The 24,279-nt window shown below is 50.7% G+C and overlaps 3 protein-coding genes across 4 annotated transcripts; 1 reads left to right on the top strand and 2 right to left on the bottom strand.

Moving 5' to 3' along the window:
* The first annotated feature begins 310 nt into the window (after positions 1–310).
* Positions 311–5,387, top strand: LOC136517786 (hexokinase-5). The gene is made up of 9 exons (XM_066511428.1): positions 311–742; positions 2,132–2,282; positions 2,368–2,550; positions 2,914–2,988; positions 3,236–3,391; positions 3,543–3,641; positions 3,736–3,866; positions 4,525–4,606; positions 4,690–5,387. The coding sequence occupies exons 1-9, from the start codon at positions 444–446 to the stop codon at positions 5,035–5,037; spliced, it is 1,524 nt and encodes a 507-aa protein (XP_066367525.1). The 5' UTR covers positions 311–443; the 3' UTR covers positions 5,038–5,387.
* Positions 5,388–5,425: 38 nt separating this feature from the next.
* On the bottom strand, positions 5,426–9,243 carry LOC136517785 (receptor-like protein kinase HSL1). The gene is made up of 2 exons (XM_066511427.1): positions 6,219–9,243; positions 5,426–6,127 (listed from the first exon to the last, which is right to left on the bottom strand). The coding sequence occupies exons 1-2, from the start codon at positions 8,905–8,907 to the stop codon at positions 5,670–5,672; spliced, it is 3,147 nt and encodes a 1,048-aa protein (XP_066367524.1). The 5' UTR covers positions 8,908–9,243; the 3' UTR covers positions 5,426–5,669.
* Positions 9,244–14,743: 5,500 nt separating this feature from the next.
* Positions 14,744–22,595, bottom strand: LOC136518264 (uncharacterized). 2 transcript variants are annotated; one of them, XM_066511903.1, is made up of 9 exons: positions 22,383–22,595; positions 21,504–21,585; positions 17,448–17,519; positions 17,241–17,298; positions 16,161–16,210; positions 15,883–15,978; positions 15,139–15,172; positions 14,985–15,059; positions 14,744–14,902 (listed from the first exon to the last, which is right to left on the bottom strand). In XM_066511903.1, the coding sequence occupies exons 5-9, from the start codon at positions 16,175–16,177 to the stop codon at positions 14,888–14,890; spliced, it is 237 nt and encodes a 78-aa protein (XP_066368000.1). In that variant the 5' UTR covers positions 16,178–16,210; positions 17,241–17,298; positions 17,448–17,519; positions 21,504–21,585; positions 22,383–22,595; the 3' UTR covers positions 14,744–14,887. The 2 variants fall into 2 exon arrangements, 1 of the variants encoding a protein (XP_066368000.1); XR_010774456.1 differs by lacking the exons at positions 14,744–14,902; positions 14,985–15,059; positions 15,139–15,172; ... (2 more) ...; positions 17,241–17,298; positions 17,448–17,519 and adding exons at positions 20,236–20,247; positions 20,998–21,097.
* Between the last annotated feature and the right edge of the window lie 1,684 nt (positions 22,596–24,279).

Below are 24,279 nucleotides of genomic sequence, written 5' to 3'. Positions count from 1 at the left end.
GTCAGTGTCTACTGGCCACCACGACGCGCCACCGATTTGTTTGGTGAGACATTTCTTGCCGAGCGCAATCGCTTATCTATTTCCGTCCTCCAACTAATCTCATACCAATCCGGTAATTAACACATATATCCAAATATCCTCTCGTCCCCGATCCAGCCCGTCCATTTTGACGCGAAGCGGATCGTGGCCGTCCAAATCCGAGGGTGGACCCGTGAATTCCGGAAAGACGAGGGGTGGTTGGCTACCGGTTAAAACGCCCGTGCCAGTGGCTCCCGTCTTCCTCTTCTCCTACGCGGACGGACCGGGAAGGAGGAGGAAGTGGTTCGCTGGAGTTGGCCTCGGATCCAGAGCGCGGAAACTCGTGCGGCGTTCGGATCGACCCGCTCGGAGGCCGCGGGCGCGCGAGGTAGGTAGAGGGATCAGGAGATTCAGGACCGACGGCGATGGGGAAGGCCGTGGTGGTGGGCACGGCGGTGGTGGTGTGCGCCGCGGTCGGGGTGGCCGTGGTGCTGGCGCGCCGCCGGCGGAAGCGGGATGCCGAGCTCCTGGGATCCGCGGAGGCGGAGAGGAAGAGGCGCGCCGCCGCCGTGATAGAGGAGGTGGAGAGCAGCCTCGCCACGCCCACGGCGCTGCTGCGCAGCATCGCGGACGCCATGGTCACGGAGATGGAGCGCGGCCTGCGCGGGGACATCCACGCGCAGCTCAAGATGCTCATTAGCTACGTCGACAACCTCCCCACTGGGTAAAGGGCTCCCCCGCTGCCCTGTCTGATCTCGCATCTCCTTTTCCTTGCCTTTCTTTTCCTTCGGGTTGTGATCTGGGCCGTGAGCTTTGTGATCCGAGACATGCCGGCTTCTGGTGGGAAAAGGGCACATACGGACGTGATCTGGACTCAAAAGCGCGTCCTTGATCGCGTAAGCCTGGCGAAACTTTTTGAATCGTCAATGGAATGGCTTTTGCTGAATTGGATTGAGATCAAGGTTTTAAATCTCCGGCTATAGCCTCCGCTATCTCCGGCTATAGCTGTTTGAGAAGGATTTAGCTAAGTTTTTCTATGTACAAGTTAGCCCTTAGCTGCCGCTATAGCCCGCTATAGCTGGCTATAGCCTGTTTTCGGACACAGAAAGCTAAATGGCATGTCCGGCTATTTAAAACCTTGATTGAGATCTGCTGATTCCTTGTGATTTTTACGCGAAGGCTGCGCTTGTCATAAATCATGATTAAGCGATTTGGGAACACCACCTCAAATATGATGTTCCTCGCTTCTCCCATGGCTATGGGCCAAACTGTGGGTTGTTACGTTTCGATATTTGTAGGACTATAGGAATCAATGAGGATGGTACCCGTTTTGGTACATTAAGCATTCTAACAAGCTGGGTACTGTGTTTGCATTGCAATTCTGGGGCCTTCGTGGGTAACTGCCAGTTTATGGCACAGATGTGCTTATGGGCGTGTTTGCTTGGAGCCTCGCATAGGCAGCTCCGGAGTCTTGGCAATCCAAGCAGGCTCTATAGATATTAGATTTAATATCACTCTATCTATATTGCTTCTGTAGAAATGTGAATGTGTTGTTCCAGGACTTGTGGTTTATTTTAGCAGTTTGTGCATTTATTATATCTACTAATTGAGCTTATCTGGTGCAATGAATTGGTAAAATCATTATGATCTCAAGAAGCATTGTAGTTAAATGGTCAATCAACTCCAGAAAAATAAATCTTATTAAATATAAGAGCATCTCCAAGAGCCTTTCTTAATTTAATTCTCTAAATCCTCATTTGGAGAGCCGTTTGAATAAAAACCGCTCTCTATATCCTTCCACCTTCCAACCGTTTCTCTATATTTTGTACGCACCTTGGAGAGCCATCCCCGCTCTCCATCTTTGGCTAGTGAGAAACCGGGAATAGATGATGACGATATTTGGAGATCTAATTGAGGAGCTGTTGGAGGTTTTTTTTTCTTTCACCGAAGTCTATATTCCTATCAATACGGAAGGTATAAAGAGGCTCTTGGAGTTACTCTAATGATTCTATCACACCAGTTTGTTAAGGCAATCCACTCCTGAGTGCAGAATGTTAACTCTAGCACTTGTGCTACACCTCATTCATCAATCATATTGGTTTTGCTTCTGCAGAGATGAACATGGGCTATTTTATGCACTGGATCTTGGAGGTACCAACTTCCGTGTGCTGCGAGTCCAACTAGGAGGAAGGGAGAAACGTGTTGTCAAACAACAGTATGAGGAGGTTTCCATTCCACCGCATTTGATGGTCGGGACTTCCATGGTGAGTACTCCCTGTTCTATTTAGTTTCTCGAAGTTGTGCGTTTTCAACACTGTTTGTCTTATGTATCTTGAATTATTGATACAGGAACTATTTGATTTCATTGCTGCTGCATTGGCTAAATTTGTTGATACTGAAGGTGAAGATTTCCACCTCCCAGAGGGTAGGCAGAGAGAACTTGGTTTCACTTTTTCCTTCCCAGTGAACCAAACATCAATATCATCAGGAACACTCATCAAGTGGACAAAGGGCTTTTCCATCAACGGCACGGTAAAATTTCCAAACATTTTTACCTAACCCCATCTATTGAATGCCTTCCTGTAGTTCAGTAGGGTGGGATCAAAGTGGAATTTCTTATTGCCTAAAAAGTGTAATTTCTTAATAGCACATGAATTTCTCTTCCATATTTCCCTCATAAACCTGATTAGGGGTACCTATGTAGCATTATGTATAGCACAGGTTGTACCACTTGATATCCTGACCACATTCGCCTTATGCAAAGAAATGATATGTAGTTTCTCCTACATTTTTTCTATTATAGAGTTTGGTTTAGTATAGATTAGTGACTCTGTTAGTTGTCAAGTGTCATAATAATATAATTTTGATTTGGGTATTTGATTGCCCCTGAATCAGGTTGGTGAAGATGTTGTTTCTGAGTTGAGCAGGGCCATGGAGAGGCAGGGGCTAGATATGAAAGTTACGGCGTTGGTAAGTAGCTGCCAGTTAAGGCCCTGTTTGGAACGTGGGATTTTTTATCCGTTCCTGTGTTTTTTCTGTGAAAATGAACTGATTCCTATGAAATTCCTGCATTCCAAACAGGCCCTAAACCATTGAACTTTTTGCACAATATCTTTGTAAAATTCCTGATGCCAAAACTGTTAAATGATGAAAAACATTTCTTTCGGAGGCTTTTTTTAAACCTCCAACGTTTAGACTGAGTATTGATATTTTGTAGGTCAATGATACGGTCGGCACATTGGCTGGTGGGAGATATATGGATAACGATGTAGTTGCAGCCGTAATATTGGGCACTGGTACAAATGCAGCATATGTGGAGCATGCAAATGCAATTCCTAAATGGACTGGGTTACTGCCTAAATCTGGAAACATGGTTAGTGCTTGAATTCCTTATACTAGGAATAACATAGTTTTATGAAACCATCATATGGTCTTACACCATTAGAAATGCACTGTATATTCGCTGTTGTGGAATTCACCCACATGAGAAGCATGTAACCTTGAAATTGTTCTTGGTGCTCTAGGTAATTAATACAGAATGGGGGAGCTTCAAATCCGACAAGCTTCCTCTTTCAGAATACGACAAAGCCATGGACTTTGAAAGTTTGAACCCTGGAGAGCAGGTATTGTTGCCTTGGCTGTTGACTTTCCCATTTTTGTCTTTTATTAGGTTACTGCATGAATATATGTGGATAACTTATGTATGGCTTCCGACAGATATACGAAAAAATGATTTCTGGGATGTATCTGGGAGAGATTGTGCGAAGAATTTTACTGAAGTTGGCACATGACGCTTCTCTATTTGGGGATGTTGTTCCACCTAAGCTGGAGCAGCCATTTATATTGAGGTATGCTTTCTTGTCCTATGGACATTGAGCTGTCCATGCCTGTTTGCTACGTTGCTGGCGTGGAAAAGTTGTTTCTCTTTCTCGACTTAGCTAACCAGCTTGAGCTGGTTAAGAGTTTTGTCAGCTTCCATGATCTTGGGCATTGAATTGTAACGCATATGACATCTAGAGTTTGGATTTTTCCCTTGATAATATTTAGTCTGGCAATAAAGTCGTACTTGAACAGACAGGGGGTTGCGTGTCTTATCAAGTTACATGTCACATCAGTAAGTAATCCAAAGAATGCGACATGATAAAATATTTTTGGTCAACTCTGTTTTGTTTGAATTGGTTGGAATAAACATGGTCTCTTATATGCTGCAAATTTTGAATAACTATCGTGATGGCATGAGAAATTGTGTGCCTAGAAACAGCTTGCTTCAGGGAGCTTTATATTATATTTCAGGGCTAATAAAGTATTTACCAGGTACTTGTATTGGGTTCTATAGCATATTTGAGGCATGTTGAACCCCCCATGCCATTAGTAACATCATCTTTGTGTGATGCTTAACATTTTCTTTGATACCAGCTCTTCTGTGCTGTTTTATGCTTAGTAAGTTGAAACTTCTTATGTATCTATAGGACATGTTTTATGAATACATTCATTGTGGTATCACAGGACGCCAGATATGTCAGCCATGCATCATGACTCCTCACATGACCTCAAAACTCTTGGAGCTAAACTGAAGGATATAGTTGGGGTATGACTTGATTGTGCCAAATTGGTTATTATAAATAGTCAGTGCCTATTGGTTACTTATGAAATATTTGCTCTCATGCTCAGGTCGCAGATACTTCCCTGGAAGTAAGATACATTACTCGTCACATCTGTGACCTTGTTGCAGAGCGTGGAGCACGCTTGGCCGCTGCAGGTATATATAGCATCCTGAAGAAGATAGGCCGGGACAAAGTACCAAGCAGTGGCAGTAAAATGCCAAGGACTGTAGTTGCCTTGGATGGTGGGCTCTATGAACATTACAAGAAGTTCAGCAGTTGCGTAGAATCAACTCTTACAGACTTGCTAGGCGAAGAGGCCTCTTCCTCCGTGGCTGCCAAGCTGGCCAACGATGGCTCTGGCATTGGAGCTGCTCTTCTTGCAGCCTCACACTCCCAGTATGGGGAGAGCCACTAGTCTTGAAAACGGCCGTGGATCGAACTTTGAGTGTAGCTCTCATTTTCTTTTTTTCCCCTTCAAACATTCCTAATATTCCAGATCTCCTCGGGGAATTTTTTGGCTTCCTTTCTTGGCTATTCTGTGGATGCACATAAGTGTCTGCAGCGGGATATAGCTAGTATAGAACCAATGAGTTTGGAGGTTATCTAATGGCATAAGGTTTGGACGGCAGGAGCATGGAAATGGAAGCTGAACAGTGCCATTCATGTTCTGCCCATTTTTCCCCTTGTATGGTGTTGTAAACCAATCGAAAATTTTAACCTTTTTTGTGTTGGTAATAAAGAGGAGGACACGATCCAATTTGACCATGTGTTCTCTTCATTGCTTCGTTAAATATATGACTTGATTTAGGTTCATAGTTTCAAAATTATATAGTTTTGCCGTTACAGTACATACACACCTATAGTATTGGCACTGTCCATCAATCAGTGTTGTTGTAATGAGCTGTGATGACTATCCTTTTCTCTGCTGTCAGGCTAAGACCGTGCACAAGCACAAGGTTGCTGGTGTAACGGTCCTATATCCTAGATTCCTTGGTTCAGGCCTCAGGTGGTCAGGATTCCTATAGTCATTGCTCATTCTGCTTTTCTTCAGACGTCGCAGTCGTCGAAACCGACCTTCCCATCGTCGTCAATCGCTTTGGCATCGGAGAGTTGTTTCCGGCGGCTGCCTCCATGCGCCTGCAGGAGCGGAGCGGCGTCGTAGTCGGCGACCCTCTGGTCGAAGGTCCTCTGGTGCGCCTGCTCACACCGCTGCAGTATCTGAAGCACACCCTTCATCGTCGGCCGCGACGACGGCTGGCGACCGGTGCATATAATGCCGAGCTTGAAGACGGCCTCTACTTCGTCACCGTAATCGGCGTCCGCGAAGCACTTGTCTGCGGCATCGGCGATGCTTTTACCGGACTGCAGGTGCCGCCACGCCCAGTCGGCCAGGGAGCCGTGCTCGCCGCCGTCGTTGGCCTCCCTGCCGGTGGTCAGCTCCAAGAGAACGACCCCGAAGCTGTACACGTCGACCTTCTCGTTCACCTTCCTCGTGTATGCGCACTCTGCACAAAGGAACGTGACAGATAAGCTGACGTGTCACTGGAACTGGCGTTCGTTCATCAGGATCACTGATCAGCAAGACGAGACACGTACCGGGAGCCATGTAGCCGAATGATCCGGCGACGGCGGACACCGTGTCGGCCGTGCCGGCCTGGACCAACATCCGGGCGAGCCCGAAGTCGGCGACCTTGGCGTTGAGCTCCGAGTCGAGCAAGATGTTGCTGGACTTGACGTCGCGGTGCACGATGGGCGGCGAGCACTCGTGGTGCATGTAGAACAGCCCGCGCGCGGCGCCGACGGCCACCTTGACCCTCGTCGGCCAGTCCAGCGGCTCCCGCCGGACCGACGGGGCCCTCGCCATGGCGCTTCCGGCGGTCCCGGGCGGCCTTTTGTGGCAGTGCAGCCACTGGTCCAGGCTGCCGTTGCCCATGAACTCGTAGACGAGGAGCTTGGTCTCCGCGCGGGAGAGGCAGCACAGGAGCTTCACGATGTTGCTGTGCCGGATGTGGCCGAGGATGTCCACCTCCGACGCGAACTCGCGCTCCAGCTTCTTGTCTAGGCTCCCGCCGGCCCAGATGCGCTTCACGGCCACGGTGCCCCCCGCATCGCCGCTGCTCCGACTGGTGTACGTGACGCGGTACACGCGCCCCGAGCCGCCCTTGCCGATGAGGTTCTCGTCGGCGAGCCCGCGCAGCACGGAGGCCTCGCCGAAGTCCAGGGGCTGGAAAGCGGTGAGCTTCCAGGGCTCCTCGGCCCTCGCGAGCCGCCGCTTCCGCCTCCTGATGTCGCGGACGACGAAGACGGCGAGCGCCGCGATGAGCACGACGAGCGCGGCGCCCGCGCCGAGGAGGCCCGCGCGGAGACGCGGCGAGACATGGTCGCCTGCCTGGGCCGCGCACGAGCGCAGGCCCGACAACGGCGCGGCGGTGCAGAGGCCTGGATTGCCCATGAAGCTTTGGTCGTAGGTGCGGGCGAGCACGTCCGGGACCTCGCCGGTGAGCTGGTTGGACGACAGGTTAAGCTGGTTCAACCTCAGCGATCCCAGCGCCGGCGGTATGCCGCCGGAAAGCTGGTTTGACGAAAGGTCCAGCAGGGTGAGCTCCGGCATCGAGCCTAACCCCGCCGGTATCCCGCCGGTGAGCTGGTTATGGCTTAAGTTCATCTGCGACACGCCACTGAGCGACGCAGTGCTCTCTGGGATTGCCCCAGACAGCTGGTTCGCCGACAGGTTCAGCTCTTGCAGAAGGGGCATCCCAGCGGCGAACCCCGCCGGTATATCGCCGGAGAACAAGTTATTGCTGGCGTGGAACTTCTGGAGTTTAGTGGCCGATAACGGAATCGGCCCGGTGAACTGGTTGCTGTCGATGTCAAGCCTCGACAGGTTCCAATACAGCTTCTCCGGCAGGCTTCCGCCCAGCCGTCCATTGTTCTCCATTGACACGGTCAAAAGCTTCGGTACCGTCCATAGAGCGGACGGCACCTCGCCGGACAACTGGTTATCTCCGACCATCAGCCATATGAGACTCGTGCAGTTGGCAAGACTGAATGGAATTGAGCCGTTCAAGCGGTTGCCGGAGGCGGTGAGCACCCACAGCTGGTTGTGGTCGCAGATTCCCGCCGGTATTGGGCCGGAAAAGTAGTTGTCGTCGATCTGTATGTCTCTCAACACCGGCGTCTGTTTTCCGAGCCCCGCCGGGAGCTCTCCACTGAGGCTGTTGTTCCACAGCCATAAGAATACCAAGGATGGTAGCTGGGCAATGCTTGCCGGTATCTCGCCGGTGAGCTTGTTCTGGTGCAAATTCAGGAGCCTTAGGTTCATCAAGCCTCCAAAGCTCTCTGAGATGGTTCCACTCAGCTGGTTCTCGGACAGGTCGATCTCTACCAAACCTGTTGCTCCGATTGGGCCATTGATGCCGAGGTCGCCAGAGAGATTGTTGTTGTACAGATACAAATTCGTCAACTCCCGGAGGTTCCATATCCCGGGTGGTATGTTTCCGGTGAACCCATTCATCGACAGGTCGAGCCACTCCATCTCCGGCATTTCTTTGACATAGCTCGGGATCTCGCCGGTGAGATTGCAGTAGGCCAGCCAGACGTTCGTCAGCCTCGTCAAGTTCTTGAAAGACTCCGGCAGCACGCCGGCACTGAAGGGAGTCGTCTCGATCTTGAGCGTCTGAAGGCTAACCAGCTCACCGAGCTCCGGCGGGATGGTGCCGGTGAACTGGTTCCCTCCGAGAGCAAGGTACGTCAGGTTCGTGAGCTTGGATACCGCCGCCGGTATCGCGCCGGTGAAGTTGTTGTGGTTCAAGGCGAGGTAAGTCAGATTGCCGCCCCCAAGCCGGCCGATGTCGGCCGGGAGCTCCCCGACGAGCTCGTTGTAGGAAAGGTCGACGCGCGCGAGGCCGGCGCAGTTGTAGAGGAACGCAGGGAAGCCGCCGCCGACGCTGGTGTTGGAGAGGTCGAGCACCGTGAGGGCGGTGAGCCCGCCAACGGCGTCGGGGATGGTGGTGCCGGTGCCGGTGCCGGCCAGCGCGACGTTGGTGAGGTTGAGCGAGGTGACCCGCCCGGCCCCGTCGCAGATCACGTAGGCCCACTTGCACAGCGCCGCCGCGGCCGTCGCGTTGCTCCACGACGCGAGCGGCGCCGGGTCGCCCCATGCGCTCTTGATCTGGAGCAGCAGCCGCGCCTCGGCGTCCTGCTGCGCCGCGGCGTGGCGCGGGAGGCACAGCGCCAACAAGGCGAGGCAGACGCAGGCGCACAGCACGGGCAGGACGCGTGCCATGGTATTTGGCGTGCGTGGCTTTTGGGGATGGCTCTGGCTCCGCGTGATTTTTTTTTTCCGACGACCGCCGGCGCGGGTGCGCGCGCGTTCAGTTTGATCGGCGGGCGCCGTGGTGGCCTGCCATCGCGGACCGTGTGGTGCGACGCGGTGTGTGTGAACTGTGAACCCTGGAGCGTGCGCGGGCACACATTATGTACTGGTCACTGGGAACGGGCCGGGGATGGTAACGCCCGGCCTTTTGCGTTGTCCCGTTAATTATTGGCTCGTTTGGGCGGGTCTGTTGGGCGATGGTTGCTCGGAAGCTTCAGAGTCGCTGGTGTCATTGGAAGGCTGGTGCACGTTGTTTTCAGGGGGTTTAGACGGGTCAAAGTTTTAGGTTAGTTGAAAGGAATATGTTTGTTTGCTTGATATGATAATAATGAAAAGAAGAGAGGATATGTTCGAGTTGAAGTTGTTTGATGTGCCTGCTAAACTACGGGCCAAACTTGTAGGTACGTGGCTAAGTGGCAAGGGTTGAGTATTGTGTACTGTGTATTGTTAGATCAACTTCGTTGATTTTGTGGCCATCTCGAAGAAAATAGCACAGTCTGCTCTGGTTCTTTGGACTGGAATGGTGCGGCGGCGGGCTCTTTTCTAGGCTGCACGAAAACTGGCCAAACTATTCCCCTGCAACGATCAGCGGGATGAGATCGACCGCTTGCGACAAAAAGGAATGGTCCGGTAGCTGTCGGTCCGAAGAGATTTGGCATTCACCATTTCGTTATTATCATTGAACGGGGCAAACACGTGAATGTGCCTGTTTAAAGTAAAATTCTATTTCACAACCGTGTGTTTCTTGGGTATGTTTGTCTTGTTTGTTCTCTAACTCTAATGAGAAATTAGGGTCCAGGGCTTGGGTGAGGAGATAATAGAAGCTAGACTCTGTTTGGAACCGCTTATACTTGATTTGACTATAATCGCCGTACCATAGGTATTTTTTACTCTCAATTGATCTAGTTCAAAGTGAAGTTCTGAAGCGGCAGCCAAAATAACAGGAAATAATCGAATTGTTTAGTGGAATTTTCGTATTTTTCATTGAGAATCCGATTATAAGCGGAAAACAAACAGGACCCTAGTAGGTTTAAGGAGGTCTGCTGGTAGTGATGAAAATGGTACGGATATTTTCCGACCGTATTCGAAATCGAATCCGTTTAGAGGGGTTGAGATCTGTCCGTATCTGAGTCCAGATATCCAACATCCGATACCGTATCCGTATCTAAATACTCAAATCGTATATTTATGATGTCGATATCCAATCGTATCATATCCGACATAGTTGACACTGTCTGTATTCGAATCCAAATCCGGACAGAAATATGAAAACAAATGTAATATCGGTGATATCCGTCCGTATCCGATCCGTTTTCATCGCAGATGGTGGTAGGCACTAAGTATGCAAAGGGTGACATTACTCGTTGGGAGGTGGAGGTCGGCTTGGCAGTGGTAGGGCAGGGGCAAAACTGGCAATCATGACACGAGACGAGTGTGCTCTTGGCCAGCTCGCTGTTCTTCGTGGCGGTCCTGGCGGATCAAAACTTTCTGATCGAGAATTTAAAACAAGGGATCAAGGACGCATTGAGATTACTTTTTTAATACAAGTCTACATAACTGTTCAGCTGCCAGTTTTTCCAGCAGCGGCGGCTAACTTGTCACTGTTTGTCACTGTAGTTGTCATGGGTGCAACGACTGCAGCTGCAAGTTATCGTAGATTCGTTGAAGAAGGGCGGCTGCAAGTTAGGCTCTGTTCTTGTTGGGCTGATAAAAAAACCATAGATAAGTCGACTGAAGCTATTTTTGGTGTGAGAGAAAAATACTATAGATTTTATTTGATAAGCCGGTCGATAAATTTAAGTGGGTGACGAAAGTTGTACCATGCTATCTTGCATTCTTGCATCCCATTAGGCCACGTTTGAAGACCCCATTAGGCCACGTTTCAAACACCACAAACAGCCACGTACGAAACCTGCACCCCATTCGGTCGTCACGTCCCGTGCCTGAGCACACGCCACCGCGTCCCCCTCAGAGCCTCCGAGTGAGTGAGAGCCCCAGTGGCTTCCAGTCCCGGCCCCCCCTGCTCTTCTTCTCCGGCGAGCTCGCCGGCGTTGAGGGCAGGTGGGCCGGTCCCTTTCCCTTTCAGTAGAGTTCCCTAGTGAAATAAGTCAGCCCGGATGGGCGTTTCGAGGACTTCACTCCTCCTCACCTTTGTCTTCTCGGAGGTGGGCAGGCTTCTTGCGGCCATGGTGGCCGGCAGGAGCTTCCTCCACAGCGACGAGGTGTGTAATACAATAAAGCCCTCTTCTTCACGTATGCTTCTTCCTTGTCTTCTCCATGGCCATGCGGGCTGCACGGCGCCGCCCGCATCCATTCCGAGTCAAGGCAGAAGTATGCTCAGAAACAGCTCCAACAACAGTGGCGCCAAGGTCACCTACATCGACGACCCCGTGGCCGCGCCGGTGCACGCGGAGCGCCGCGGGCTCAACGCCTCTATCCGCCGCGCCGAGCTGCGGCTCAGTGCCGTGGTGCCTGCGGTGGCTGCTTCGAGGCCGCGCCGGGACCGGGACGAGCCACGCCGAGGCCGTGCGTGGTCGCGGCGGCGCATCTGGGGTCCGGCGCTTGCAAGCTGTGCCGAGCCGACTCGCGTGGTGGAGGCAGAGCGGAGGGGAACCTCCTGGGCTTCCTTCCTCCTCGACAGACAGACCAACACTGGAGATGGCGCGGGCGCTGCTGGCGGCGGTGCCGGCGACCCCACGCCCAACTTCCCTGGCCGCGCCCACGCTCGTCGGAGCGACAGTGCTTCGTGGTGGGACCCGGTTCCTATCCTGTGGGGCCCTGCTGCTGGGCAGAAGGCCACGTCTATGCTACGTGCGACACATGCAAGCGGGGCAAGCCGTTGGTGACTCACGCCTGCCAAGATATGCCAAGATATTTCATGACGCTCGGTTCCGATCACCTTGGCAGGCAGGCTACGTATACAGAGCGAGTTTATGGTTTTCTTCGATCTGCTTTTCTCTGCAAACATGGAAGCGGTAAAGCAGCTATCGGTGTTCGGGCACCAAGGTAAGTCGAAACAGGTCATCAGATTTGGCACCGGTGGCTGTGATCTATTTTTTTTAATCCGGGCTATCTTATCTACGGTTTAAGACTACTTATCTTCGAAGACACAGACCAATTAGACAGTTGAAGAAAGAGTCGGCTGTGCTATCGGAGTGCGAGAACGAGGACCGTAAATGCTTCTATCATGACCACTTCTCATGGGCCCTGTGGCTCTGACAGCCCCGCACCCCTGAGGGAAACATTACCGATGTCTACATAAGCAAGCAGATCAGCAATAGTTTTTATTTATATATTCTCTCTGTGATCTGGGAATTATTTTTCCACACCGTTGTACTGCACTTTAACGTTATACTAGCCACTGCTGCCCGCGCTTCGCTGCGGGTGATGTGCTTGGTATAGGAAACCTCATATGTCTAATATGTTTTCTCATCGTGTTAGTACTGAAGGTTGGTATCAATACTGTAAACGAACATAGAGGTTGGTTGTCATTATATGGTGCCTATTCTAGGCCAGCAAATAAATGACATGTTAGTGGAAAGAAGTATTTGATGGAGTTGGACTCAAGCAACTAACACACTTAGATTTGAAGTACAACATTGGCTAGCATTACATTATAGGTGGAAAGAGCAAAAACTACAATACAAGTATGTCTCATAACGCGAGGGTTTACAAAAGAGTGAATTACGATTCACTCCCCTTAGGCGAAACTATAACACATTTCGTAAATCTGGAACCACACGAAAGATTACACGGCGTCGAACACTAAATTACACTGGGATTTAAAGTTACATGGTCAGGAGCAACCTAGTACAACCAAGGCTTACTCCAGAAGTCGGGATAGACGAGGACAATAGAGAAACAACAAGATAATGATTATCCAAAACATGGCGTATGACCAATAGATCCAGAAACAGGATACTGAGAAGTCAAACATCGTGAACCCTAAGACCAAACTAACCAACGGTAGACCTGAACTTCATTGAAAATCAGATCCCTTCTTCTCAGATTACACCATCACCTTTGTCAGACGAACCCAGTTCCACAATGACGACTGGATCTCGTAGCTCTGATGCGGATTTGAGAAGGATGAGGATGGAGGAGAAGAGCAAGGACCAAGGGCATCTTATAGTAGCGAACGGAGATGTGGCGCAGCTCACCGGAAGTGGAGACGGCATGGATGGGATACACTGCTGGTTAACGCTGTGGGGATACAGCCGGCCATGGCGTGCTTCCTACGCAAGCGAGCGGAGGGGGGAATAAAGGAGAGGAGAGAGGGTTCACTCGACAAGGGAGGCGTGCGGGCGGCCTTGTCCCCAAAAGAAGAAAGAAGGGAGGGGGTCCGGTACGGGGACGAGGGCGAGTATCAAGAGCGGACGAGAGGCCGAGAAAAGTAGAGGCGCACAATGCGCGAGGACGGCGAGTGCAGCACGATGTCGCGGCCATGCGAGGACAGGGTGCTAATGCGCCTGACACCGACGGTGTGCGCGGGGCACGCGGTGACAGCGACCCGACGTGCGTAATTTGGTAAAGTTGCCTAGTTAAATGCTTATGGCGCCGCGACGAAACAGAGGGCCCCTGTGGAATAGCTACCACATGGCGAGGCTGAGGTGGTTAGCCAGACACCTTTGCCAAGCTACACCACGGTATCGCTCTCGCAACAGAATATTCTCCTTTGAAAAAGTATCCTTGTGTTCTAATGGGAAATCCACAATTGGTTGATGAAGTAGTGCTTTTTCGAAGTAACTGAGCTAATACAGTTTCTGAAGAGAGAGAAGAGCAACAAGGAAAAGTTAGTATTCGAGTACTCTGGAGTGATCGAAATGCTTAAACTATCGCCATGCCCCAATCCCAATGTCCGGTTTGACCACGCTACGCACGCATCGACACGTGCGGACGTTGTCGAGACCGGGGCCCACTTGCGTTCAGCTCTCGTTTAGCTATGCGCGCTCGCCTTGTTCACTCACACAGTTCGTTTCCTCTCCCTATTCCACACTTTGTCGGCTCTCGACTCTCGCCCTCGCCCCCGTACCAAACCCATCCCTTTTTCTGCTTTTTGGCCATGGCCGCTAGCACACCTTCTCGTCGAGCGAACCCCTCTCCCCTCCTTTTTCCTCCCTCCACCCAAGCTCATGCAAGGAACGCACCATGGCTGACGCTCTCCCTACCTCGTGACCCGCCAGTGTTTCCCTTCCACGCCGCCTGCACTTCCCGGTTGCTTGGGTGTGCCTGAGTTAGCTATATTTACTCCAAACCCACTGTCTCTTATGCATCGCCACCCACCACACGCCGCACCACGACACCGCTCGTGATGGCACGTCCATTGGGCCGATGCTGCCGCTGCTGTCCCCTACAAACCTGATTCCCTCAGACCCCGATGTTGCTTAGTGCCGACGATAATGGAGTGCACCCACCCTCTAAACCCGCCGTCAACCGCCTATGAAAAGCCCCCCCCAGCTCCCCCTTCACAACAATACACTCCACACTCAACACCAACCACCCGCATAAGCCCCCTATCCAAATGCCAACCTATTTCAACATTTTTAGAAAAACCAAAATCTGCAGCAACCGCCAAGTAAATTACGGAAATGAAGAAAACATGCATGAGGTCGAGAACAACATGATTCTGTCAACAATAGCACAAACCCACAGCATGCAGTCAACAATCGCTAATATAAAACTAAGCAAAAGTAGATGGGCCCGTCAGCGAACTACCCAATACAACAGTGCCAACACAGGGGTCGATCGATACAAGTTGATACTGATAGTTAATACCAGCCACTCTGGTACTGTTGGTAAGACAAAGATGGAAGCAGACCAATATGGAGGACAAGCTTCTAGAAAAGACGATCTCTAGACTCGATCTGCAATCCTCAACAGCATATCAATTTTATTCAGGTTTCGCCTGCAAAGTTTGATTGAATTGTTGTCAGTTCAGCTGTGTTCGCTATTAACAAGTAGAGAAAATAAGAATAGAAACATTTTACATCAGGAGAGCGCGAGCCAGATGGGCTCCTGCTTGGACTCTGCTTCTTGGGGCTCGCTGCTTCACCATTTGCGGGCTATATAGACATTTTAGCAGATATAAAATTAAGCAACAAAAATCACAAAAAAATTACCAAAATGATGAAGGGAACCTACAGAAGCATTAGGAGATTTGGATCTTGCTGGTGATCTGCAAAATGTTCCAGAAACAACTGATTCAATATCCAAAACGCATCTTTAACAACTTGGTTCCAAAAGGCACAATCCCAGTTACAGGACACTAGGTAAAATAATGGGACGATTTTAGCTTTCCATAGAAGCTCTCAATTAATAACCACACCTTACAAAACCAACTGAGCTATAGAAAATCGTGGAAATCCCATCCTCAATATCCTAATGCGCAATCCCCAGATGACCGCACAATCCCAGATAAAAGGGCGAGATAATTGAGTCTTCAAAAACAAAATAGAACAGACCAAGCAGTTCATATCGTTCACTGAGAGTTTGAGCAGTTGAGAAGGAACCCCAAAGAAACCAGACTGTACAGCAAGCCATCATCATTGATGCATGCCTGGGAGTGTAGCTATGTTAACCTGAGCTTAACTGACTTGCTTATTAGAGAATGATTAGATACCAAATATTCAGACCAATGAAGGATACAGAACAAAGATGATACTTCAGTAAAGACTGGTAACCACTGTTCTAGGCTAAGGCAGCAGCAATCTTTGGGGGGAAAAGGGCCCAAAGTCGGCAATAGGTAATTACGATACAGAGGTAGGCATATTTGTAATTTGGCCAGATACTCCACTAATGCATATATATTGCGCTTTTGGCAAAACAGTAGAAAAGAACTCGACACATAAGGATTCAAAGCACAAAGGCTGGAACAGTGCTTGTTACCTAGACAGAGAACGTCCTTTTGATGCAGACCTTGAACGGGAACAAACAGACCTCGACCGGGATCTAGATGCTGGACAGCGAGTCCTGGGTGGTTTGCTGAAAAGTATATTCCGTGTTAGTATTAGCTATCAACAAGGTTACCCATGACATATATCCCTTGACATGATATACATATCAAAGATCAGGGATTGTAGAAGGGCAAAAGTAGATACATGAAAAAAAAGGTATAGAATGAAATGATTCACCCTAAGACAGAAGGGAATGTATCATGGACTTACAGCAGATTGCATATCATCAGAATCTGTGTAGTCCACAATTCCTATGGTGCCTGTAACAAAATAGAAATATATGATAAGAACCTGAAAAAGAAAAGAAGTGTTAAGAACATAGATAGCTTTACATCATATTCCTTGAAGAAGATAAGGTTGGAAACCAAGCAACCGAATGAAATAAACCTCCACAATAAATAATAAGAGATGCTAGTAATCATGTTATGGGGCATTTATATGCACCCAAATCCTAGAATAAACAGCAACGATGAGTACTTTTTTTGGACACACCAGATACGGGAAGGCTAAGTAGGCGCTCTTTCTAAAACTTTATAAGATGTCATCAAAATGGACGTGTCCGTATTCCAGATCAAGGGGAGAGAGATTATTGATGAAACGATGTCTTTTATGGGGACTGAGAATATAGGATGTGTGATGAATGTCCCCATAAATTGTGGCCAGCCTACAGTTTCACCAACAAAATGAGCCCATTTGCAAATTTCGAACGCAATATCCTCAACCATTCAGTTCTCAAGCTGCTTGAATCATAGGGATTAGGTATGGCAAGCACATTACTTAAATAATGGCTATGAGCTCTAGTTATTGTCCCAATACATTTGATCCATTCAAGCGGTGCTAGCATGCTAAAATTGTTGTTGTAGTACATTGGGTTATTGTGTACCCAAGCAAGCTTGAACTTTCTTGTGGCAGTAGCATCCTTGCAACCCCAAGCATTTTTCAACCGTTCCTAAATTACCTTCAACTAAACAGTTAGTATTTTATCAATCAGTATTTCAAAATATCAAGAGCTAATAGTTTCCCGTTCTGAGAAATGAAAATACAAAGAGAAAAATAAAATGGAACACAGGGCAACTGGTATAGCCATATATGGATCCCCAGTATGTAACAGGATACGTGCCACTAGTTTTGTCACGATGATGACACCAAAGGGGCAGAAAGATCAAACCTTATTGCTTTTGAAAAAGAAATGCACCCCAAAAATATTTGTGCACCTCTGCTTCTAAATATTTCTGTTGACCATTTCCAAACTGTAATAAAGGCAGCGGCTTTAACCAAAATGCTACTTACCACCGCCTTCGCGATAGACTTCAGAGAAACAAACATCACCAGACTTCCGCATATGATCCTAGGAATGAAGCCATAAAAACAATAAAGTAAGTGAAATTTTCTGTTCTCGGTAATCCCATCTATTTATGAATTTATAAAAAACACAAAATCACGAAGCAGCGATACAGTCTTATGGAAGAACATGAGGGAAAAAGTTTTGCCTCAAACCTTTAAATCCTGCCATGATGCGGAAGAAGGCAGTCCGGTGACAAGAACTGTTGCCATGATTCAAGCTAAAGGCTACAGACAGACAAGAGAAGAGCAATCACTGGTGTTCAACATGAATAGAAACCATACCACGATACTCTGAGTATCTCGACAAACCACGACGCGCTCCACCACCACCACCAAAGCCACTTGAACGATCATACGAGGAAGTATTACCTCTACCCCCATGAGCAGCCTCCACCAGAGCACAGAAGTAGGCATTGGATCAACAGATTGAAGAGAAAGAGAGCAATCATGTAGCTTATCGGAGCACTGATTAGCTTACTCTTAGACGGTGTCCATCAAAGTTGTATCCATCCCGCCCAGCAATTGCATCCTCAGCATCACGAGGATCTTCAAACTACAAGATTAGCAAAGCACCTTAAATTTGTTGTTCGTGACCAAAGTCATCAACCAAAACACGATAATCTTTTGAGGGGAAAAGATGACCATGTTATTCAACACATCCAGATGAATCTTACCTCAACAAAAGCATAACCAGGTGGCCTTGGGGGGACCTTCAGGTCGACGTCAACAACTGTACCATATTGCGTCGGGGTCGGGCGCGAACTCGATGACCTCGCGGGTGATGGGGAACGCGACGGTGACCCCGGCGGCGTCGGAGCCGGAGCCAGAGCCGGCTGGGGGGTCGGGGTCGGGGGCGGACACGACGATGCCTGACCACCACCCCTCGTTGTGGAACTGGAACGCCTCGACGATGTAGTGGGTCTGGAAGCACGGCGGGGGCGACGGGGGCGGCAGGCGCGGGTGGATGTGGGACGGCGCAAAGGGCTCGGCCAGCACGCCTTTGTCGTCGCCGGCGAGGAGGTGCGCGTACTTGACGGTGTACCACGCCGGGTGGCGGTACCCGCGGGCTGGTGTGAAGTCGAGGACGTTGGCCTCGAACCAGGACCCGTGGAACCCGTCGTCGTCGACGCGGACCTCGACGTCGGTGCCGGGAGGCAGCGGCGCGGAAAGGGCCACCGCGGGGCGAGGGGAATGGTGCCCGTCGGTGACCCGGATGGGGACCGCGACGACGGTCGGGGCCTCTTTGAGGCCGTGCTCCGCGAGCGCCCGCGCCCGCTCTTGCTCCCGCCGGGGCGGCCGCGGCCCCTTCGTGCGCCGGCGGCGTCCGGTGGCGGCGCGCTGCAGGATGCGGCTGCAGCCATTCGGGATCGGAACGGGATTCGGGGCGGCGGGGTTTGGGAGAACTGGGGTTTTGGGTGGGGATGGGAAGGGGTGTCTCTTTGCTATAGGCGTCGCGGGGTTAGTGGGAGCGCTCCAGGCGGGGCTAGGCTTTTGCGCGTTCGATGCAGGCACGGCGGGCTCGACCGGTATAGGAGGTAGATCAGTGTCAGCGACTGGTGGGCTACCACTGACGCAACGGGAGGCTGACCCCGCGTGTAAGCGGGAGGCGTCATGGCCGTGCACCGTTTTCTAAGGAGGGAGGGTGTGTGAACGGGGCGAGGAAGCCGCGGTGCCGGACAACTGGCAGGGTGGTGGGACGTTCGGCGGGACCATCTATCAGGGGTTGGTTGACGAAGCGCGGGCGACACAGATGGTCGACGACGAACCAGAAGCCTGCTGTGCGATGCGTCGTTTGTGGTTTTGCCGCGGAGCTACGTGGCGCGGTGCCGGACAACAGATAGCTCATGCATGCATCAATGCAAGCGAGGCCCCACAGCAGCATGCACTCGAGTACTCGCATGCGTGGGTCGGCAGCTTTTGCATGCATGCAAGCAAGGCCCCAGCAGCATGCGAGGATGCGTACCGACCACCACGAGTTAGGCACCGACTATGCATGTCGAGAATCTCCTGTCCTCTGCTAGGCGTCACCGTCCATTTGTGTGTCACGTACAATCAGCAGGAAGCCATACTTTATTTAATGGGTGCAGTTGCTTCAGCTATCTCATCTGAGCCGTGGAATCTCTATCTAACGCACTAAATAAAAAGTGCGTACGTGGACACCCTAGAAGGCCGTTGATTCGGTGTGCCTTCATATCTTTAATTTGGATTGGATGGAGCAGTGGTCAACTCTTTTTGAGCAATTCTAGTAGTCATTTAACATTTGGGTTGAACGGTTGGATGTTCTCTCTTCGTTTTCTACAAGCAAAATAATTGGATAAGAGTTTTGCAGCCCCTAAATGGACTTTGTTTGGTTCATGGGCTCATGGGCAAACTCGCCGAGCGATCTTTAGTCTTTGATTCTTTAAACTGTTTGACCACTTCAGCTGTCATGTTTTCTTAGCACCGTCTCACATGCTGTAGATTTATTTTATAGCCATAACTTCGCTATTGTGGAGTCCAAAGTTTTCGTCACAAGAAGTGTGGCGCGTTACACTTCACTTTTGTGGAGTCCAAATTCTCCGCCACAAGAAGTGTGGCTCATTACACTTGATGACTTGACTAGGCATGCTAGGAGCTTAGAGGAAAAAAAATGGTCTCGATAACCAATCAGGGCTTGAGGGCCACGGCAATCCCGACCTTCGAGCTCTTCTCGATGGTCTTTGTGTGGACCTCGGCCGAGATGGTGACCAGTGACTTTGGGCTCCACTCATGCTGGATGAGGGCGCTGGCCTTGCCAGAGTTGTTGATGCGGGCCTTCAAGACGGTTGGTGGGTCCAGAGCGTGCTGCCTGCCAAAGGTGAGGGTGCTTTCATTGGTCGAGAAGCTGTGGGTAAGCTCTGCCCCAACATCTGTGTTGCTCAATTCGCTCACCTTGTGGTAGTAAGCTCCAGTAAGGCTGTCTCCACCGTTGTTCCTGCAAGAGAAGGTTGGATCAGCAACATGAAATTTGGAAAGTCACTGCAATAATAAGATAGTAAACATCCTAAAAGAAACGAGATTATATCTGTTGAGGAGCTATGAAATCAGTTTCATTTAATATAAGAAAATTATACATAGGACTTTTCACTCAATTAGAAGACCAAAACACTGAGCATCAAACCCAAAATTATACATAGGACTTTTCACTCAATTAGAAGACCAAAACACTGAGCATCAAACCCAAAATTATACATAGGACTTTTCACTCAATTAGAAAACCAAAATACCGAGCATGAAACCCTTCCTGGAGGCACGACTCAATATTAGCCATATTGCCACCAGCTTACTGCAAAAGATCCCTTTTTTTCAATGAAACAAAAAAAACACCTAGCAAAGTCAGTAACTTTCACCAATTTCTGTACATGCAATAATCTGAGTGACCTAGAAACTCGTGTTTGCTGCAAACAAATATAAGAGAAGCAAAATTATAAAGTTGCTTCTCCCAAAAACTCCATCTGAGAAATGTCTCAGAAGGTGAAATCTTGGTGACAATATATTAATATTTTGACTATCTTCTATGCACCAAACCAGGTACACGACGGCTTGAAGTTGAGACGCATTAAGCAGGGATTTGCACTTAACCATAAAAAAAGTAATTACAAGTATCAAATAAGCTTAAGCGTTGTCAAATAACAGTCGCATACAGCGCCTAAATATATAAGATTACTACACTTTGAAAACTCACAGGGTCAGGGATGCGATGAGGTCTTCATGAGTGAACCTCAGTCCAGCGTTGTATTTGGTTAAGTTCCCAGTGGCAGTATCAAGTGAGACACCTGCACCAGCTGCAAGAGCCTTAGTGCCAAAGGCAGCAGAGAGTTTGACTACAGGATTGGCTGTCAGAACACTTACCTGCATTATTCTAGCTAGCTACATTGCCAACGTAGTCATGAGCAAAACTGAATAATACAGAGCTGTTGAAAACACCATTCTTAGGAACTGGTGGGCCTTTTCTCAGGGAAAGTTCAAGCACAGAGTTTTCTTTCTTAGGATACACGACCTCTCAGTTTTAAAATTTAAGAGAAAAATGGCACACATGGCATGGTCAACACTCAACATATAATTCATCTGAATATCACGTTATTGCAATATAATAAGGTTGATGTGGTCAACCGCAAAAACACAATAACCTTAACGGAGGTCTCACAACCAGTTCAACAGCTCAAGGAATCAACAGCCTTAGTGACTTACTTGTTCCTTAGTAGCCAGAGCCTTCTGCAAAGCTTTGATATCACCTTGGAACCCAGACGAGGCCAAAACACATTTGTCTGCCCTGTTCGCAAGGAAACAGAGAGAACATTAGCAAATCATCACATCGATTCAGTGACAATATTAGAGAGGCGTTTCTGTGACTATAAAAATAAGGCAGGTTCACTTTGGAAGAAAATTTGCCGAGAGAATGTTAAAATCACCAAGCTGCAGTCCAAAACAAATATTATATGATGGTTACTTCTAAAATTTGTTTATAATGATAGATGTTTTGGTCTAATCATTTTTTTCATCTATAAATACAAATCCCATTTAGGACTAGGCGCCATATTTTGTTCTGTTCCCACAATGTAGCTCAAAAACACGGTAGATCCTGATAGCACCATTATATGAGTTTCTTTATATTCATACAGAAAATACTATAGGTCATGATAGCACCACTATAAGCTCCGTCTTTAGAACACATGCAATTCGACTAATGGTAATTTTGACAACTTATTAAATTCAAAGCTGTGGTTAAATATTTTCGAAGACCATTAACATATCCAGAGGCACTCGAAATCGTGACCAGATTAGTAGCAGTGAAGTTTAGCCTAAAGTGTTGCAAATTCTCAACGAACTGAATACTGAACACTAAATTTCAGAATAGAATAACTGATTTCCAGCCGTAATGAAACAGTGGCAGAGGAGGCACAAATCATAGTTGGAAGCACACGCGAGGCCCTACAGCACTAACCGAACCCAAAGCCGGGGAGTGGGATCTCAATTCAGAGCTACCGAATTCGACCCAAGTCTGTATGGACTCTGAAATCAACAATACATACATGGGACGGACGGCAAGAGAGAGGCTCAGAAACATACAGCTGGGTGATCTTGGAGTGGTCACGGGAGAGGATGCTGTAACCGACGGAGAGGCGGGTGTCGGCGGCGACGACGCAGTAGTCGGCGCCGGCGACGGCGTGCCGCCGTTGTTCTCGTACGGGTCCAACCTCGCCATCGCCTCTGCTCTCGAGATTCAGTGGTGTGCCCTCACTCCCTGGCGACGCTGCTTGTGTGCTTCGGTGGCGGTCGGATCTCTTCGGTGGCCATCGATGGGGTCGTAGTGGGCGCGGATGTACTCGAGGCACTTGAGGTCAGCGATGCGCCAGACCTTGAGCGTGCGGTCCCAGGAGCCCGACTAGAGCAGCGCGGCGTTGTGCACCGTGGCCTCTCAGGGTGTCCACGTACGTCACCACCCAGGTGAAGGGCACGGCGGGGTACCTGGACCCGGAGTACCTCAAGATGTGCCAGCTCACGGACCGCAGCGACGTCTACTCCTTCGGTGTGCTCCTCGTGAAGCTCGCCTCGGCGCGCCGCCCCATCGAGACCAAGCGCGAGATGAAGGAGAGCCTCACCGCGCGCTGGGCCATGGGCAGGTTCATCGGCGGCGCCTCAGCCAATGTGCTGGACCCGCACCTCGCCCGCACGCCCGCCGTGGAACGCGCGCTGGGCCATGGGCAGGTTCATCGGCGGCGCCTCCGCCGCTGTGCTGGACCCGCACCTCGCCCGCACGCTCGCCGTGGAACGCACGCTGGAGATGGTGCTGGAGCTCGCGTTCCGGTGCATGGCCCCCGTCCGACAGGACAGGCCCGCCATGAGCGACTGCTGCAGGCCGCTATGGGTCATCAGGAAGACGTACCGGGACATGCTCGCCGCCGACGCCACGCCGTAGTTCTCCGACCGAGCCACCACCACCGGCAGCGCCGACAGTGGCCCCGTTCGGTGGCTGAAAAACGCTGGGCAACCGCATCCTCTTCCTCCTGCCCGTCCTCGTAGTAGTACTCCCCGTCGTTGCAGCGGAGCTCAGGGTAGTACCTGCCATCGCCATCGACGTAGCCGTCCTCGCCCTCGAGCAGGAGGAGGTCCTCTTCCTCCACGGCAGCGCTCTGCGCGACGAGGTCCTCGCCCTCGCCCTCACCCTCGGGAAGTGGGATGCCGAGGTGGAGGAACTGCAGCCTGTACTCGCGAAGCCTCACGCGGAGGCGCACCAGGTGGCGCGCGCGCTGCGCGAGCAGAGCGCGGAGCTGGTCGATGTCGGTGGCGTCGAGCGCCACCTTCTCGTCGGCGAAGCGGCGGAACTGGCCGAGCTCCATCTGGACCTCGGCCTTCTCGCGCTGCAGGCGAAGCATCATGGCCATGGCCTCGCTGGCGGCGCTGGCCGCGGCGAGGCGCTCCTCCTCGACCTCGGCCCGCAGCACCGACGCCGCGGACTGCGCCGACGCCACCGCCTCCTGCAGCACCGCGCACTCACCCTCCGCCTCGACCCGCGCCACGGGGCCCGCCTCGTCGTCCCCCGCCTCCCCGCTCTCCTTCCCCTTCTCCGCGCCCAGCTTCCGCTTCACGGACCGCCGCCACGGCACGACCGACGAGGAGGAGCAGCAGCACGGGCACCGCTCCCCGGCGGCCGGCGATGGCGACGCGTCGGGGTCCTGGTCGTGGTCGTGGTCGTCGTCCATGGCGGCGACGGGAGGCCAGAGGATTCGGGGAAACCGCAGCGAGGCGCAGGCAGACGCGGAGCCTTTTCTCGTTTGGATTTGGGAGCGCGTGTCGCGCCGAGCTCTGCCACCCGCGCAGGCGGCTGAGAAATGGAGATGGGGATGGGTATATGGGATGAGAACCGGAAACGAGGACGGGATGGGGCCAGGGTGCACACAAATCGACAAGTGATGCATGCATGCAAAGCGAGGACGGCCCCAGCAGCATGTTCGTGTTAGGCACC

Source organism: Miscanthus floridulus, chromosome 17 (assembly GCF_019320115.1).
Source record: "Miscanthus floridulus cultivar M001 chromosome 17, ASM1932011v1, whole genome shotgun sequence".
Taxonomy (NCBI): Eukaryota; Viridiplantae; Streptophyta; class Magnoliopsida; order Poales; family Poaceae; genus Miscanthus; species Miscanthus floridulus.
This window is presented reverse-complemented; position numbering and strand designations above follow the sequence as displayed.